The sequence below is a fragment of the Mobula hypostoma genome, chromosome 1 (genome assembly GCF_963921235.1).
Source record: "Mobula hypostoma chromosome 1, sMobHyp1.1, whole genome shotgun sequence".
Classification (NCBI taxonomy): domain Eukaryota; kingdom Metazoa; phylum Chordata; class Chondrichthyes; order Myliobatiformes; family Myliobatidae; genus Mobula; species Mobula hypostoma.
Window position 1 is genome coordinate 212,130,625 of NC_086097.1, and position 19,612 is coordinate 212,150,236.

Consider the following 19,612-nt stretch of genomic DNA (forward strand, 5'->3'; position numbering starts at 1 on the left):
TGAAGGTTTACAATTGCCTAAATCCGGAGTTGAAATAATAATCAGATCAGTTATGATCTTGTTTAACAAATGAACAGGCTCAAAGTAGATGACTATTTATTTATGTACCAGCCTCCAAATCCATACTCAAGAAAGAGAATCAGCAGGTTGGGAAACTATGACACTATGAGCACAGTTTTTGTTTTTGGAAAGGCAGAAGTTCTACCACCTTTATAGGTTCTACCTATAACAGGGAAATGCAAGTCCAAGTTCATTATGAAAGCCATTAATACATGGTAGCAATCAATATTGTCCACGTTAGGGGTCATACAATACTGTACAAAAGTCTTAGGTACCCGAGATTTTTTATATAAGTTTTGTTTTAAGTGCTTACTCTTTTGCCAGTAGAAAAGAGCCAATTGTAGATTTCCAAACATTCGTTTTCCAAAACATTAAAAGTAGAGAAATTTCTGTATTTCATTAAAGAAAGTAACATATTAAGTAAAAGACCACTTTTCAAATAAAGTGTAGGTAGATAGCCCAGTGCATGACTAAACAAAAAGAAACAGATGCTAATGGTCAATGACATAATGAGTTGAATGAACTAAACTGATTAACTGAAACAGAAACTGAAGAAATCAAACTTGGCAAAGGACAACCAAACTAAAAGATGAGGGTGTGGCACATATGACAGTTTTAGCTTCAAATTATCAATTTTTACACTATGGCAAGAGTGAGCATAGCAACAAGACTCAAGGTGGTCATCCTGCATCAGCAAGGTGTCTCCCAGGCAGAAACTTTGCGGCAGACTGGAGTTTCAAGATGTGCTGTCCAGTCTCTTCTGAAGAAGCACGAAAGAAATGGGCAAAGTTGAGGACCAGAAATGCAGTGCAGTGGTTGGCCATGGAAACTGTGCAGCAGATGAAAGATACATCTGACTGACGTCACTTTTAAATCGGAAGTAGTTCAGCACTGCTTTCAGCTCTGAACTCACAGAAACTTCGGAACCCAAGTACACCTCTCTACAAATGCAGTTGGAGATCTGGTCAGAATTAGTGGAATTCTCAGTGCTCAGAAGTCTAACCAGATTCTCATCCATCATGCAATACTATTAGCTAGGCATCTGATCCCTGATTGAGGACGTTTGGGTTTACCTGGAGAAAAAGAAGCATGCAAGGCAGCCAAAGTCTGCAGAAGAATTGTGGCAAGTTCTCCAAGATGCTTGGAACAACCTATTGGTTGATTTTCTTATAAAACAGCACGACAGCATACCCAAGAGAATTGATGCAGTCTTAACAGTAAAGGGTGGTCACACCAAATATTGATTTGATATTTCTTGCAGAGCTTATTGATCTTTATAGTAATTTTTTTGATACTTAGAAACTTCTGTTTCATTATTTTGAAAGCATCTTCACTTTACTTTTGCACAGTACTGTATGTGTTAAGTATATGAAAAAAAATCTAAAACCATAGATGATGAAATTGATCATCAGTCTTGCTAAGGGTGCAAAACAACTCAAATGATCTATACGAAAACTAGAGCCTTGGATGGTAGTGAAGAATTAACAACTTTAAGAGCAGACAGCAGCTCCAAGAAGACTCCAATTTGTAATGTTAGAATGTGAACTGCAATATGAAAGGGTTTATTCACATATCCTTGACATTCAAAGCCAATGAAATTATTATTCTATCTATTTCAAGGAATAGGTGTGGAGGGTGGTGGATCATGAATCAGTGGATCATTAGAAACTTAAAGGGTAAGTCACATTTAGACAGTTGCTACAAAATAAGGGCGACTGAGGACCCTGCAGCAAATTCATCAATGCCCAGAAGCCATTACCCTTTGGTAATGTTGCATGAAACACTGCTCTTACTAACAGCAGCACTAACCTTGACTGTGGAATCCCAAGAAGAAGTGTACAAGTTATCATTGAACCAGCAGACTTTGCTAACAGCATCATCATGACCCATTAAAGTATCTTGTCGTCGTCCATAAGCTACTGAATAAAAATATCTAACGAGAGAAACAGAGAAGGTATCAGATTATTATCACTGCTTTTTAGATGGTCTTACTAAATGCAGGTTAATTGCAGAATTTTAAGGTACAAGAGGTCAATTTAATTTCACACCACAGACTTTCCCCCAGAATCAGGTTTATGTTGTGAAATGTTAATATCTCTAAATTAATCCAGCCTTTTCAAAAGATAAACTACATGCCTTTTACTAAGTGCCTACAAAATTTGCACCCTTATCATGTTTTCATTGAAACATATATTCTCATTTCCCTACTAGCTATTTTGCCAATTATTTTAAACTTTTCACACTTAGCTACTAACTCAGTTGTCTGAGGAAACAGTTTCTCCTTAATTAAAACCCCTTCAATAATTTAAAATAATTCTAGTTCCAGATTTTAATATCATATTTCATTCACACAGCATCATTTATCCATTGCAAGGATAGCTTATGGTGCTAACTTCAAACCCTGCAAAAAGATTAACTGCATATAATTCTTCAGTTAGAATAAAACCTCATCTTTTACCATCACTCTCCATTATTTAACTTTAACCATATAACCATATAACAATTACAGCAAGGAAACAGGCCATCTCGGCCCTTCTAGTCTGTGCTGAACTCTTAAGTCAATTTTGTTTACATCTAATCAGAAACTTATCATGAGCAGGTATGTAAATATTGCAGTAACTGTATCAGAACAGAAATTGATGTGCTGCAGGCCTGTACTGTAACAGGATTTGAGTGCAAGGCTCCAGTGGAATTTTGTACATTTCATAGAGGTCACCCCAATCTTTCTGACTCTGGAGAAGATATCTTGCTTACTTGATCACATATGAGATAAGCCATCCAAAGAACCAGTCTAATGAATCTTTTCTGCACTCCTTCGATAAATACTTCTATAGGTAAGGAGACCAAAACAGTTTGCAGTGCACCAGATATGATCCCATGAAGTCCCTCTATAATAATAGATAAACAGCTCACATTCCTATTTGCTTGCAGAAACCTACATGTTAGTTTTCTGTGACCTGTGTATTAATTTTCTTTAATAACCCTTCAAGGTCCTGTTGAAAGTTGAAGTACACCACATCAATGGTTTGCCTATTCTAGTTTATATTTGTTGAAACTTCAAACTGTTGAAGGTGATTCTCTTTCATAAATCCACGTTGATTTGGCTTAATAATAATTATTTTCCACGTGCTGTAACTATCTCCTTAAAAATTGATTTCCTTACTACTGATGTTAGGCTAACAGGTTTACTGCTCTCCATTTTCACTCTCCTTTTCTCACCTGGGTTTAAATTTGCTACTTCACAAACATGGGAACTGTTCTACAATCTCTGAAATTTTGGAACATGACAGCAAGTACATCCCACATCTCCAGTATCACTGCGTTCAAAACCCAAGTAAACAGGTCATCAAGACCAGGCAATTTATCATTCTTTTAACCCCATTAATTTCTCCAAAATCAATTCTTCTACATTCTTTTAATGCTTTAATTCTTTTCACACATTTATAAAGGATTTGTGTTATTTTTTAATATACCCATTAATCTTTTCATTCTTTCTTTGCTCTTAGCAATTTTAAAATTTCCCCTTGCAGCGTTATATTTTATCGCCAACATTTTATTTGCTCAGTTTTAAAATTTTACTTTAATCATTATTTCACAACGCCCTAGTCTTGAAACCATTCTTTCCTCATAATGGGAAAATGATTGATATCCTGTATATCTGAACTGTATCTACATGACAACACCCTGACAATGGATGCAGGGTTATGCAAGCCAATCTCTGTCTCCAGGTAAATTACTCCTGACAATTTTTTTTCTCAGATCACTGAAAATGGTTCTCACCACTTGTATTTTCACTATTAATTTTTTTGTCACTTTTAATATCAACATTAAATCTCATATTATGATCTCTATTGAGTTCTCCAACTGAAACACTTGCTTTAAATACCCTGTGAATAGATCCAGCACTGCTTCAATCTGTATTAATCTAAAAAGGTATAAATTAATATTTCTACACATTTTAAGAAAATCTTCAAACTCTATGCCTTTTACACTGTTTCTTTCTTAGTGTCACGCACAGTAACTGAAATTTTATTCCTCAAACCTTTTTCTTTAGATGTTAAGAGAATAGGCATTTGTTAGTCTGGTGAGACCATGGATTTGCGCCTTGGAAGGTTTCCAGGATGTAGGCCTGGGCGAGGTTGTATGGAAGACTGGCAGTTGCCCATGCTGCAAGTCTCCCCTCTCCACGCCACCGATGCTGTACAAGGGAAGGGCACTAGGGCCAATACAGCTTGGCACCGGTGTCTTCGCAGAGCAATGTGTGGCTTGCTCAAGGACACAACATGCTGCCTCAGCTGAGGCTCGAACTAGCGACCTTCAGATCACTAGCCCAACGCCTTAACCACTTGGCCACGCGCCACATGTTAAGAGAAATCATTGAATAAAGGGGTTAGTACAGTGCTACTGAGCCACAAGATTAGTCATCTTATTAAATGCTGGGGCAGGTATAAGAGACCTACCCACCATTGTTTCTTTTTCATACATTCCTATGTTCTTCACATATTTGGAAATTTAAACACTTATTAATATGCCACCTCATTCACCTGAGGTGAATTGATTCGGTCCTGAATAGTATACCATTGTCCCTCTTCAGAACTGTAATCTTATCTTATTCAATCCAGAATAAAATGCATATTGTTCTGCAACAGCAAATATTTGGTTAGTCAATACTTACACATTGTTATCCCAAGATGAACATACCACAGTTGCATCTCCCAGCAGTAAACAACTTGACAGGGCCTAATAAGAGATAGACGGGTCAGTTTAGCAGACTAGTCACAGAACAACACAACTAACATATGTGGACACAACTGTACTGGTGGAAACCTTGCACAGAGAGCATAAATCAAGATTTCTTCTATACCCCTTGGGTTACCATCATTATCTGCTGCACCAGACAGAAACCCACCAACATCAGCACAAGATCAGAAAAACCTTAAGGAAATTGCTGTTAGTTTTACATATTCATAGAAACATAGAAAATAGGTGCAGGAGTAGGCCATTCGGCCCTTCAAGCCTGCACCACCATTCAGTATGATCATGGCTGATCATCCAACTCAGAACCCTGTACCAGCCTTCCCGCCCCCATATCCCCTGATCCTTTTAGCCACAAGGGCCATATCTAACTCCCTCTTAAATATAACCAATGAACTGGCCTCAACTGTTTCCTGTGGCAGAGAATTCCACAGATTCACTACTCTCTGTGTGAAGAAGTTTTTCCTCATCTCGGTCCTAAAAGGTTTCCCCTTTATCCTCAAACTGTGACCCCTCATTCTGGACTTCCCCAACATCGGGAACAATCTTCCTGCATCTAGCCTGTCCAATTCCTTTAGGATTTTATATGTTTCAATCAGATCCCCCCTCAATCTTCTAAATTCCAACGAGTATAAGCCTAGTCGATCCAGTCTTTCATCATATGAAAGTCCTGCCATCCCAGGAATCAATCTGGTGAACCTTCTTTGTACTTCCTCTATGGCAAGGATGTCTTTCCTCAGATTAGGGGACCAATGCTGCACACAATACTCCAGGTGTGGTCTCACCAAGGTCTTGTACAACTGCAGTAGTACCTCCCTGCTCCTGTACTCGAATCCTCTTGCTATGAATGCCGACATACCATTCGCCTTTTTCACCGCCTGCTGTACCTGCATGCCCTCTTTCAATGACTGGTGTATAATGACACCCAGGTCTCGTTGCACCTCCCCTTTTCCTAATCGGCCACCATTCAGATAATAATCTGTTTTCCTGTTTTTGCCACCAAAGTGGATAACCTCACATTTATCCACATTAAATTGCATCTGCCATGAATTTGCCCACTCACCTAACCTGTCCAAGTCACCCTGCATCCTCGTCACAGCTAACACTGCCGCCCAGCTTCATGTCATCCGCAAACTTGGAGATGCTGCATTTAATTCCCTCATCTAAGTCATTAATATATATTGTAAACAACTGGGGTCTCAGCACTGAGCCTTGCGGTACCCCACTAGTCACTGCCTGCCATTCTGAAAAGGTCCCGTTTATTCCCACGCTTTGCTTCCTGTCTACCAACCAATTCTCTATCCACATCAATACCTTACCCCCAATACCAAGTGCTTTAAGTTTGCACACTAATCTCCTGTGTGGGACCTTGTCAAAAGCCTTTTGAAAATCCAAATATACCACATCCACTGGTTCTCCCCTATCCACTCTACTAGTTACATCCTCAAAAAATTCTATGAGATTCGTCAGACTTGATTTTCCTTTCACAAATCCATACTGACTTTGTCCGATGATTTCACCGCTTTCCAAATGTGCTGTTATCACATCTTTGATAAATGACTCTAGCATTTTCCCCACCACCGATGTCAGGCTAAGCAGTCTATAATTCCACGGTTTCTCTCTCCCTCCTTTTTTAAAAAGTGGAGTTACATTAGCCACCCTCCAATCCTCAGGAACCAGTCCAAAATCTAAAGAGTTCTGAAAAATTATCACTAATGCATCCACTATTTCTTGGGCTACTTCCTTAAGCACTCTGGGATGCAGACCATCTGGCCCTGGGGATTTATCTGCCTTTAATCCCTTCAATTTACCCAACACCACTTCCCTACTAACATGCATTTCCCTCAGTTCCTCCATCTCACTGGACCCTCTGTCCCCTACTATTTCCGGAAAATTATTTATGTCCTCCTTAGTGAAGACAGAACCAAAGTAGTTATTCAATTGGTCTGCCATGTCCTTGCTCCCCATAATCAATTTACCTGTTTCTGTCTGTAGGTGACCTACATTTGTCTTAACCAATCTTATTCTTTTCACATATCTATAAAAGCTTTTACAGTCAGTTTTTATGTTCCCTGCAGTTTTCTCTCATAATCTTTTTTCCCCTTCCTAATTAAGCCCTTTGTCCTCCTCTGCTGGACTCTGAATTTCTCCCAGTCCTCAGGTGAGACACTTTCTCTGGCTAATTTGTATGCTTCTTCTTTGGAATTGATACTATCCCTAATTTCCCTTGTCAGCAATGGGTGCACTACCTTCCTTGATTTATTCTTTTGCCAAACTGGGATGAACAATTGTTGTAGTTCATCCATGCGATCTTTAAATGCTTGCCATTGCATATCCACCGTCAACCCTTTAAGTGTCATTTGCCAGTCTATCTTAGCTAATTCACGTCTCATACCTTCAGAGTTACCCTTCTTTAAGATCAGAACCTTTGTTTCTGAATTAACTATGTCACTCTCCATCTTAATGAAGAATTCCACCATATTATGGCCACTGTTACGCAAGGGACCTCTCACGACAAGATCGCTAATTAACCCTTCCTCATTGTTCAATACCCAGTCTAGAATAGCCTGCTCTCTAGTTGGTTCCTCGACATGTTGGTTCAAAAAACCATCCCGCATACATTCCAAGAAATCCTCTTCCTCAGCACCCTTACCAAGTTGGTTCACCCAATCTATATGTAGATTGAAGTCACCCATTATAACTGCTGTTCCTTTATTGCACACATTTCTAATTTCCTGTTTAATACCATCCCCAACCTCACTACTACTGTCAGGTGGCCTGTACACAATTCCCCCAGTGTTTTCTGCCCCTCAGTGTTATGCAGCTCTACCCATATCGATTCCACATCCTCCCGGCTAATGTCCTTCCCTTCTATTGCGTTAATCTCCTCTCTAACCAGCAATGCTACCCCACCTCCTTTTCTTTCATGTCTATCCCTCCTGAATATTGAATATCCCTGAATGTTGAGCTCCCATCCCTGGTCACCCTGGAGCCATGTCTCTGTGATCCCAACTATATCATATTCATTAATAACAATCTGCACTTTTAATTCATCCACTTGTTACGAATGCTCCTTGCATTGACACACAAAGCCTTCAGGCGCACTTTTACAACTCTCTTAGCCCTTATACAATTATGTTGAAAAGTGGCCCTTTTTGATTTTTGCCCTGGATTTGCCGGCATGCCACATTTACCTTTCACCTTACTACTTTTTTTTCTACTCTAATTTTACACCCCTCTGTCTCTCTGCACTTGTTCCCATCGCCCTGTTATAAGCTAGCGTCCTCTCTCCTATTCTATTTAATTTGATTTCCACCCCCCAACCTTTCTAGTTTAAAGTCACCTCATTAGCCCTCGCAAATCTCCCCGCCAGGATATTGGTCCCCCTAGGATTCAAGTATAACCCATCCTTTTTGAACAGGTCATAACTGCGCCAAAAGAGGTCCCAATGATCCAAAAACTTGAATCCCTGCCCCCTGCTCCAATCCCTCAGCCACGCATTTATCTTCCACCTCATCGCATTCCTACTCTCACTGTCGCGTGGCACAGGCAGTAATCCCAAGATTACTACCTTTGTGGTGCTTTTTCTGAACATCCTTCCTAACTCCCTATATTCTCCTTTCAGGACCTCTTCCCTTTTCCAACCTATGTCATTGGTACCTATATGTACCACGACCTCTGGCTCCTCACCCTCCCACTTCAGGATATCTTGGACGCGATCAGAAATATCCCAGACCCTGGCACATTCATTTAATACATTTACGTAAAGTAACCATGATAACATGAGCCTTCACAGCCATACATTCCCTAAATCAGCCTGAATTGTCTCATCACAACCTGAAACATTGGCTGTTGTCAATGCTGGAAAAACAATTTTCCAGTTCTTTCAGCTGATTTTTCTCCATATCTGTGGCAGATGGCATACAGTGTCAGGAAGTGTATGGTTATGCATTTTGGTAGAAAAAAATGAGAGGGTTGACTATTTTCTAAATGGATAGAAAATACAAAAGAAAAAATGAGGCACAAAGGGACTTGGGAGTCCTTGTGCAGATTTCCCAAGAGGTTAATTTGCAGGTTGAGTCTGTGGTGAGGAAGGCAAATACAATGCTAGCATTCATTTCAAGGGAGCTAGAATATAAAGGAAGGATATAATGTTGAGACTTTATAAAGCACTGGTGAGGCCTCACTTGGAGTATTGCGAGCAGTTTTGGGTCCCTTATCTTAGAAAGGATAGATAGGTAGATATTTCATTGATCCCAAGGAAATCAGTGTCACCGTAGCATTACAAGTGCACAGATATACAGATATTAGAAGGGAAAATAGAACATAAGTTACCTTAAAAATAAGATTTACAAGATTTCAGACATCCTACCCTGCAAAAACTCATTTCAGGGAGGTAGCACCATCAATTTGCAGGAGACTTCCAGGATAGGTGGGTTGTTTGCAATAGAGTAGCTCCTTAGGAGCTAGCCAGCTAGTTTAAATAATGTTAGCTATGCTAATGAACGAATGACACCTGTTAAACTCACCTCAACATGCCTTTTACATTTTAACCTACCATGGGCAATAGAAAAGTCACTGTTGCAAACAGTGCAGTGAGCAACACTGTCATTATTTTTGACCCCTATTAGGCAGGGGTACACTTTAGTGTAGTCTGGGGTGACGCAAGTTTTATATTTTCTTTTTCTGGAACACTCTCTCATGGCGCGCTCTCACTCACTCTCGCACTCTCTCTCTCTCATGGTCACTCGCGCTTGCTTTCTTTCTCTCTCTCTCTCACTTGCTCTCGCTCTCTCTCTCTCTCTCTCTCTCTCGTGGTCACTCTTGCTTGCTTTCTTTCTCTCTCTCTCTCACTTACTTGCTCTCGCACTCTCTCTCGTGGTCACTCTCGCTTGCTTTCTTTCTCTCTCTCTCTCACTTACTTGTTCTCGCTCTCTCTCTCTCTCGTGGTCACTCTCGTGCTTTCTCTTTTGCTTTCTCTCTTGCTCGCGCGCTCCCGCTTGATTGCTCTCGCACTCTCTCACTCACTCTCAAAAAGATTGATTTCTGTGATATTGTATATAATTTGCGGGCATCAGGGAGCCACTATTAATATGCGGGAGACTCCCAGAACTTCCGGGAGACGTGGGATGTTTGAGATTTCCAAGTTCACACTGATAAGATGCGAGTGTAAGAATTATCATAATTTTATACAGTAATGGCTGCACATTCACACTGTCCAGATAAAACAAGGTGTCCGTGATAGCAGGGTGTGGTAAACAGAGCTAAACAGAAGTTAGTGACAGTCTAACAGGAGAAGGGTCATCCATTCCCCAGCTATAGGTTGACTCATTATTGAGCCTAATGACTGAGAGTAAAAATGACCACATATAGTGATCTTTGGACCACAGTAGTTGTCTTAAACTGGTGCACTGAAACTGAAGGGGTTCAAAGAAGGTTCATGAAAATGATTCCAGGTTTGAACGGCTTGGCAAAAGAAGAGCTTTTGATGGTTCTGGGACTGTATTCACTGGAATTCAGAAGAGTAAGGGGTGACATCATTGAAACCTATCGAATGGTGAAAGGCCTTGATAGAGTGGATGTGGGGAGGATGTTTCCTACGGTGGAGTGTCTAAGACCAAAGGTCACTGACTCAGAATAGAGGGGCATCCTTTTAGCCTGGTGCTCCTTAGTGGGGTTCTGTTCGAGAGGTAGGTAAGGGGGGGGTATCTGAGGGTTGTTGCTGGGCCTCAGCAAGGTAGAGGTCAATAAGCCAGACTACTACACCCCCCCTTATCTGTGGGTTTGATGATGAGGTTAGAATTAGTGCAGAGGGAGCGGAGAACAGGCTCAAAATGACATCATACTAGTCATGCAGCAGGTTAAGAATGTACGTTTGTATTCTGTGGAACACTACTTCCCGTTGTGTCTCAGTCTGCTTTAAGAGAACTTGGCTTCATACTAGGATAACATGTCCTATTCAAAAACAGGATGGTGCCGTATTTATGCCATAAGATGACATTTTCATTAATGGCAAGATGACCTATAGTTAAATCCTTATGCCTGCTGTATTTCACAATAAAGCACAACTTGATAATGTCAAATGGCCATGTCCTTGAAACAGAGCTTGCAGTATACTTCTCTTATTCATCCCTTGAGAAGGTTGGAGTGAAGCATCATTTTAAAATGAAATCCTTCTGTGAAGGTACTATTAGAGTACTGAGAGACAGTGAGTTTCAGGATTTAAATGCAGCAGCAAACAGTTAAATATTCCCATGTCAGGAGAGTAACCAGCAGCATCCTATAAGCCCACTCTCCTTGCCTTTCTTGCTGGGACAGGTTGCAAGTTTGATAAGTGCTATTGTTATACCTTAGGTGTCTGCAGTGCATTTGTACACTGCACCTACTGTGTACCGGTAATGGAGTTAATGAAGGGTGATGAATGGGAAGCCAAACGAGTGCACTGCTTTGTTCTGAAATGTGTTGAATGGAGAGTTGTTGGAACTGTACTCATCCAGTCTCGCAGAAAACACTGCATTAAGTTCCAGACTTGTATCCTGCAATTAGTGGAAAGGCTTTGAGATGACAGGCGGTGAATCACAAACCATGAAATATTCAGCCTTTGATCTTCCTGGAAACCCTGGATTTTAATGTAGCTAGTCCAAATAACTAACCTGTTCAATGGTGCTCTCAGAATGTTGATGGTGGGGGCCCAGCAATGGTTATGCAACTGGATATCAAGTTGGATTCTCTCCAGTTGGAGATGGTCATTAGCCGGCACTTTTGTAGTGCAAGTGTTACTAACCACCTGAAATCACGTCTGAACGTCTTGCTGCATACAGGCACAAACTGCTTCAATTGGAACTGAACACTGCTCAATCAACCTAAATCCTTACTTCCAAACTTCAGATGTAAGGAAGATTGATGATGCGATTGCTAGGTTGGACCTAGAACACTGCCCAGAGGAACTCCTACAGCAATGTTCTGGAGTTGGGATGACTGATCTCCAACAAACAACCAGTTCCATTTGTACAACGTATGACACAACCACTGAGTGTTTTTCTCTTTGATGCCCACTGACTTCAGTTTTACCAAGCACCCATCAAAGTTCAAAGCAAATTTATTATCAAAGTGCATATATGCCACCATATACAACCCTGAGGTTCATTTTCTTACGGACATACTCAATAAACCTATAATAGAATAATAACCATAATAGAATCAGTGAAAGACTACAACAACTTGGGCATTCAACCAGTGTGCAAAAGAAAACAAACTGTGTAAATACAAAAAAAGAAACAGTAATAAGTAAATAAGCAATAAATATCGAGAACATGAAATGAAGAATCCTTGAAAGTGAGTCCATGGAGGTTGTAGGAACATTTCAATGACAGGGCAAGTGAAATTGACTAAAGCTATCCCCTTTGGTTCAAGAACCTGATGGTTGAGGGAAAATAACTGTTCATGAACCAGTTGGTGTGAGCCCTTCGGCTCCTGTATCTCCTTCTTGATGGTAGCAACAAGAAGAGAGCATGGCGTGGGTGATGGGGGTCTCTGATGATGGATGCTGCTTTCCTGTGACGATGCTCCGTGTAGATGTGCTCAATGGTGGGGAGGGCTTTATCCGTGATGGACTGAGCCATTATCCACTACTTTTTGTAGGACTTTCCATATCTTCCGTATCAGGCCATGACAGCCAGTTAATATACTCTCTACCACACATCTATAGAAGTTTGTCAAAGTTTTAGATGTCTTTGTAAACTCCTATGGAAGTAGGGGCTCTACAATGCTTTCTTTGCAATTGCACTTACGTGTGGGGCCCAGGACAGGTGCTTCAAAATGATAACACTGATGAATTTAAAGTTACTGACCCTCTCCCACCTCTGATGAGGACTGGCTGACGGACCTCTGGTTTCTTCCTCCTGAAGTTAGCAATCAGCTCTTTGGTCTTGCTCACATTGAGTAAGAGGTTGTTGTTGTGGCACCACTCAGCCAGATTTTCAATCTCCTTTCTATATGCTTATTCATCTCCACCTTTGGTTTGGCAAGCAAACTTGAATATAGGCATTGGAGCTGTGCTTAACAGCACAGCCAAGTAGAGCAGGGGTCTAAGTTAAGCACACAGCCTGTGCTGATGGGGATTGTAAGGGAGATGCTGTTGTCAATCCAAACTGATTGGAGTCTGCAAGTGAGGAAATTGAGGATCCAATTGCATAAGGATGTGTTGAAGCTTAATGATTAGTTTTGAATGGATGATGGCATTGAATGCCAAGCTGCAGTCAAGAAAGAACATCCTCATATATGCATCTTTGCTGTCCAGATGTTCCAGGGTTGAGTGAAGAGCCAATGAGAGGCACCTGCTGTGGACCTGTTGCCCCAGTTAGCAAAATGGAGCAGATCCAAGTCGCTTCTTGTTGCCACACACAATCAATTGCCAATCTTTCTCATCTCACTTCTTGGGTGCAGCTCCATCTTTAGACCAAGCTTGTAATGGATTCTGGAATGGAAAGGAGTCTAGTGGTTCAGGCAAAATCCAAACAGAACTTCTGTTTGTAGATTATTACTGTGTAAGCACAGCTTGACAGCAGCATTGATGTCAGCTTCCATCATTTTGTTGACGACTAGATGGTAATTAGGCCCGTAGCACTTGTCCCATTTCTGTGATTAGGAGCTAGCTAAGCAACTTTCTACATTGTTGGTTGAATACCAGAATTGACCCTGCACTGAGCCAGGTTGGCAAGAGGTGCAACTAGTTCTAGGGTACAAATTTTTAAATGGGTCCTCTGTACTGTAGGTGGGATAATTATTTGGTCCCATGACCTCTGCTATATCCAATGTTTGCAGCTGCTTCTTGATATCTGTGCAGTCAATCAAATTGACTAATGGTTTCTGTGGTGATGCGCATCTTAAAAAGAAACTGAGATGCACCATCTGGTCAACATTTCTGAGTGAACGAGAATACAAATACTTCACTCTTCAAACACTCATGTGCTGGGTCCCACTATCGCTGAAGATAGGATACTCTTGGAGTCTCCCCTTGTCATTTGCTTAATTTTCTACTACCATTCACACTAAGATGTGGCAGGATCTCAGGAGAGGTTCTGCAATGCCATGGAAAAATGAACCGTTTTGTTCAAAATGGCAAACGTAATATTTAGTTTTATGACATGCAAAGGTATAGTACTAAGCAGCAGTGTAAGTACAGTGGTAGATGTAAGGCAATGTAATCTTTATAATGACAAGTGCATCACTTGTTTGCTAATGAGGATCTTCAAAGAGAATGTTTTTGAAAAAACATGTCAATTGCTGACAATAGATGTAATTTATGAATGTATGGAAAACACTCTTCAATCTCTTAGTGTGGCCAAAGTGATAATACTCAGCACCTTCAAATGAAAACAAATACAAGGATGCAGAACAAACTGGATGATTTCAAGTATTTCATATATTTTCTAAAACAAGATACAAAAGATGATCATGTTCATACTATTCTGTGAGATACTGGCAGTTTTAGAAACAGAGAAACCTACAGCACAATACAGGCCCTTTGGCCCACAAAGCTGTGCAGAACATGTCCTTACCTTAGAAATTACCTAGGGTTACCCACAGCCCTCTATTTTTCTAAGCTCCATGTACCTATCCAGGAGTCTCTTAAAAAACCCTATCGTATCCGCCTTTGGCCGCCCATTCTACTCCCTCACCACTCTCTGCGTAAAAAAACTTACCCCTGACTTCTCCTGTGTACCTACATCTGAGCACCTTAAAACTATGCCCTCTCGTGTTAGCCATTTCAGCCCTGGGAAAAAGCCTCTGACTATACACACGATCAATACCTCTCATCATCATGTACACCTCCATCAGGTCACCTCTCATCCTCCGTTGCTCCAAGGAGAAAAGGCCGAGTTCACTCAACCTATTCTCATAAGGCATGCTCCTAATCGAGGAAACATCCTCTGTACCCTTTCTATAGTTTCCACATCCTTCCTGTAGTGAGGTGACCAGAACTGAGCACAGTAAGTGAAGAACTACAGACAGACTTAAAGAAATGTTCTTTTATCTCACTTAGCTCAGGTGCATCATACAAAAAAAAATTACAAGCTGTTAGCAGTTCTGCTGTATCCCCCTTCCCCCAACAAGAGGGGTAAAAGTAAAATTCACTGGCAATATATGTGATTTGCACTGTGAATTACTCCAAATAATTGAGGGGAAAAAATAACAAGTCAATAGCATATTGAACTTAATGCAGACAAATATAAATTTTGGTGCTCTAAATTTGAGTTAAAAAAATTTGTGGTCGAATAAGTTCAACTTAAGGAAAAAGACATTTGGCATTGGTTGTAGTGTCACACTGTGAATGTCTACAAACTGTATTCCACTTAGCTTGGAGTGCTTTATTGTGAACCACTTTCACATTTACACTATGCAGAAGCACTGAAAGAGTTCTGCTGATTTGTATTCTAAGATGCCAGTGCACACATTTCCCATCTCCTGGACCAGCACTAAACAGATTTTGAGGGACTGAAGACAGATTCTGCATTACAAGTGCCCTAGACTGTTGAAAACCATCTTTGTCAATGACTACACTAAACTGGCTTGCTTTTGCAAGTAAACAAATTTCTACTTTTCAGAAGAAGTGACTGCTGATAAAAATTAGTTGTCAGTGAATTAACAGAGAGAAAGATTATCACATCAGACACAATGATATCGTTCCAGTATTTGGTTAAGACCATAATACCATAAGACTCAGGAGCAGAATTAGACCATTCGGACCATCGAATCTGCTCTGCCTTTAGACCGTGGCTGATTAATTTTACAACCCCATTCTCCTTGTATCCTTTGTAGTTGAGGAAATTAGTGAAGGGGAATCCAATAATGCAGTACAGGGTGCTAGTGAGGACACATCTGGAATACTGTGTATGGTTTTGATCCTCTTACTTGAGGGGACATAGTAACATTGGAGACAAACAACATTCATTAGTTTGTCAGATGAGAAAGATATCCTAGTATGAGTAGCTAAAGACGATTGATCTGTATTCTACATATCTGAGACACATAAAGGGTAATTTTATTGAAACAAAAGGTGCCCTGAAAATTAAGTATTAAAAGCAGGTAAGTCTTGAACAAGGGGACATAATTTCAAGATAAGGGACTGAACATTTAAAAGCAGAGGTGCACAGGAATCCCTTTTCACAGTAGGTGGTGAATCTACCGAATTTTGTAGCCCAGATGTGGAGGCTAAATAATTTGGAATATTTAAAAAGGAACATGATAATTCTTTGAAAGATCAGGAAATTCAGAGTTACAGAGAGCTGGCACAGAAGAGGAGTTCAGGTCTATGGCACGTTATCCATGATAGTATCTAATAGTGGAGCATTCTTGAGGGGGCAGATTGCCAAGTATTACCATGTATTTTCAACAACACTGAGCTGATTAGTTCTACAGAAATCGGGTTGTACAGTACATATCACAGCTTGAGTGAGCCTTGTTGAAGAACTTAGTGGAGTGGAATGACAAACATAGCAGCTTTGAAACTTGTCACATAAATATTGGGTGCTAGATTTAATAGATGAGAACTGTCTAATTAATGAAAGGGCAAATGTTCCCTCGTAGCTTCATCAGTTTATTAAGGAAGCCTGATCGGAATGCACAGAAATTGCCAGTTTATAAAAGGTGGCACGCTGTTTTTCAGAATATGGTTAGCAATCTGGTGAAGTACTTGGGCCCAGCAAAAATAATTGAGCTCATAGTATGACTACCTGGTCGCACAATCCCAGATGAACAAGTCTTTTTATGGGCAAGTTTTGACTTTGATTGTACTGATTTCTGATAAACTGATGAAAGGCAAACAGACATTAAAAAAAAAGGAAAAATAAAATCCGCAGCTGGACACACAAAATGCTGGAGGAACTCTACAAGTCAGGCAGCATCTATGAAGAAGACTAAACCGTCAGTGTATCAGGTTGAGGCCTGATGAAGGGGTTTTTCTTGTTTGACCTCAGAAACACTACAAATTCGAGATTCTTTGACTAATATTGATACTGTATTACAGAAGTGGACCTCACCATATTTGAAAAGGACATACTTCGCTGTAACAATTTGGTTTCTTTGGAAAACATCTTTAGTGTTGAATCTGTATTATAAATTAAAGACAAAAATTAAATGGAATTAGAAACTCTTTAGACATTGTAAAATGCACATACATGGTGAAAGCAAAATATTATGCATCAATTCATAACCATTTAATTCAGTATTCAAAAAAAAACATCTTTCACTTTTTCTAGAAGTATTATTAGTTGCTCAACTATAAATCATTGCAGATACAGAATCATCAAATCATAACAGTACAGAATCAGGTTCTATCAGTTATCTGTCGATAACAGCTGTGATGCCCATCATTTGCCTTCACTGGGTCCATATACTCCACTCTCTTCCTCTCTAAGTAAATGTCTATATGCCCTTTATACAGTATACTGCAATTGTATCTAATGGACAACCTCCAAAATTCTAGATATTCATCACCTTCTGAGTGGGAAGAGCTTACTGCTCAAATCTCCTAAAACTTTACTCTCTCAACTTAAGCCCACACCATCTAGTTCTAAACTCCTTTGTTCTGGGGAAAAAAAATCTGACTAATCCATTCCATCCACACCCTTCATAGTTATTATAAATCTCTAGAACCTCTCCCCACAGCCACCTACATTTCAGCAAGGATAAGTCCAGCCTATCTAATTCCTCCTTATAACTACAGCTCTCCATTCCAAGCAAAATCTCCGGCAAATCTCTTCTGCACTTTCTCTGTAGCACATCTTTCATGTAGCATGGCTACCAAAAATATCTTGTTCAATCCAGCCTACTGCTCTGCTCATATCCTCCACCCCCCCCAGCGCTAGTCTCACTTATCTTTATTACCTTCAGTAGGTCTGACTGCCCAAGGCCTGGATGTCAATGTTGTTGTTCAATATAAGGAACAAGTTGTAACTAAGTTTCTGGTAGCTCCCAAGATGGAGTTATCAATTTTTTATTTCTCTGATGGCAAACTTAAAACTGAAAAGATAAGCATAAATAAATTACTCTGCTTGTTTTGAAATTAAGATTGGTTGCTTATATTCATTGCAGCTGGCCAAAAACTGAGGGGCTGATTGTGTTTTATCACTGGGCTCAATATGCCGGCATCAAATGCCCATATCACTTGACTTCTGCATTCCAGCCGAAAGTACATGTATTTCTGATTATTTGTTTCAGATCTTGCTTGGACCCTCGTACCAAGCTGAAAACAGAACAACTCACCACAACAGATCACATTTCACGAGTTAAGTAAACTACCTTGTGAAGTTGTGAAGACTGAGGTTCCATTGCCAGCAACAGCGATTCCAGTTACTGCCCTGATTGTAAAAAGAAGTCCAAGGTAAAGTCCAAATGTGTTCAGAAGGCACAATAATAACATGAAGGAATATTATAACTTTCTGAGATAAAAAATAGGTCTTAGTGAATTGTAGATTCAAGAAAACATTAATACTGGAATCTAAGGAAATAAAAAATCTGCTACAGAAACACTGAGTTTTGAGCAACATCTCTGGGGAGAGAGGAACTGCCAACATATTGGGACAAAATCTTGCATGAGGAATCAGTAGCCCTATTTCAACAACACCTATTACATAATAGAAATCAACAGCAATAGAATTAATTTAATGTGGTAAAATAACTTAATTTTGAAATAGGCCAACAATTTACTATCATGCATACTTTAATAAGCAACAAAAGTTACAATCATCCACACTATTTGATTACATTTCTTAAAAAGGAAGGAGATAAAATTCTGGAAAGCAAAATCAGTACATAAAGGGAAGAGTACCCGAGTCTTAAAGGGGAAAAAAATAGATTTCTAGATTCCAACATAAAAGGTTGGAAAGCACTTTTTAAATCACTAATTAATTTTCAGTTTTTCTTCCCGGGGGATAAGTACATATGTATGATATGATTAAAATTTATAAATGAATATGTACAAAAGGCTACCTGGCCTTTTCTCTTCCTATATACATAAATAATCACCTCTCTAGAAATAATACATTTATTTACAACACTACATATCAATAAGGCACAATCGTACTGATAATTACCACAAAGAATGAATTCGTACAACTTACTCTTTGTGAATCTTCTGCTGGTACACTATGTACAGTTCACTCATATTACTCCATGCAAGCTTTCGACTTTCCTCTGTTAGATCTTCAAATGAATCTTCACAGGGAGAACCTGCACACAAAAGATTGAGTACTGTAGTACAGAATTCAAAGAGAAAACACAGTATTCTTCTTTTATTAAAACACTGTACAAACTAAATTTAAAAATAGCTTAAGGAAGAATAATGTTCCATATCCCCCTTATTGATCCTACTCTAAATTTCAATATAATGAATATATCCAACTTCAAAAGTCCTTTAACCAAACATGTTTGAATACCTGTTTTATTCTGATCCCCATTCCCATATGTTGGCCCTTGGCCTCCTCTACTGCCATGGCCGCATGTTCCTCTCAAGGCCGCAGGAACAACACTTCATACTCTGTTTGGGTAGCCTCCAATCTGATAGCATGAAAATAGATTTCTCCAGCTTCCAATAGTTTATCCCCCCACTCCTTTTTCGTTGCCCTTCTGGTACTCTTCTTACCCCTTCTCTTCTCCTCATCTGCCTATCAGCCTCTTCTGGTGCCCCTTCTCCCTCCCTTTCTCCCATGGTCTATTCTCCTTTTCCTTCAACCCTTAACTTTTCCACCATCATCTCCATGCTTCTCACTTTATACTCTCTCTCCTACCCACCTAC

At 39.9% G+C, this 19,612-nt stretch overlaps 1 protein-coding gene across 3 annotated transcripts in view; it reads right to left on the minus strand.

Annotated features, from left to right (window-relative positions):
• The window catches only part of nsmaf (neutral sphingomyelinase (N-SMase) activation associated factor), a 163,123-nt gene that overhangs the window by 50,542 nt on the left and 92,969 nt on the right, over positions 1–19,612 (minus strand). For 2 of the 3 annotated variants that reach the window (XM_063063988.1, XM_063064005.1), the window contains 5 exons: positions 18,939–19,047; positions 18,118–18,176; positions 16,857–16,924; positions 4,736–4,800; positions 1,870–1,993 (listed from right to left, as the gene is read on the minus strand). In XM_063063988.1, coding sequence (XP_062920058.1) covers positions 1,870–1,993; positions 4,736–4,800; positions 16,857–16,924; positions 18,118–18,176; positions 18,939–19,047 — 425 coding nt within the window. Of the gene's footprint in view, positions 1–1,866; positions 1,994–4,735; positions 4,801–16,856; positions 16,925–18,117; positions 18,177–18,938; positions 19,048–19,612 lie in introns of those variants that run through there. The other variant, XM_063063997.1, reaches the window with a different exon arrangement.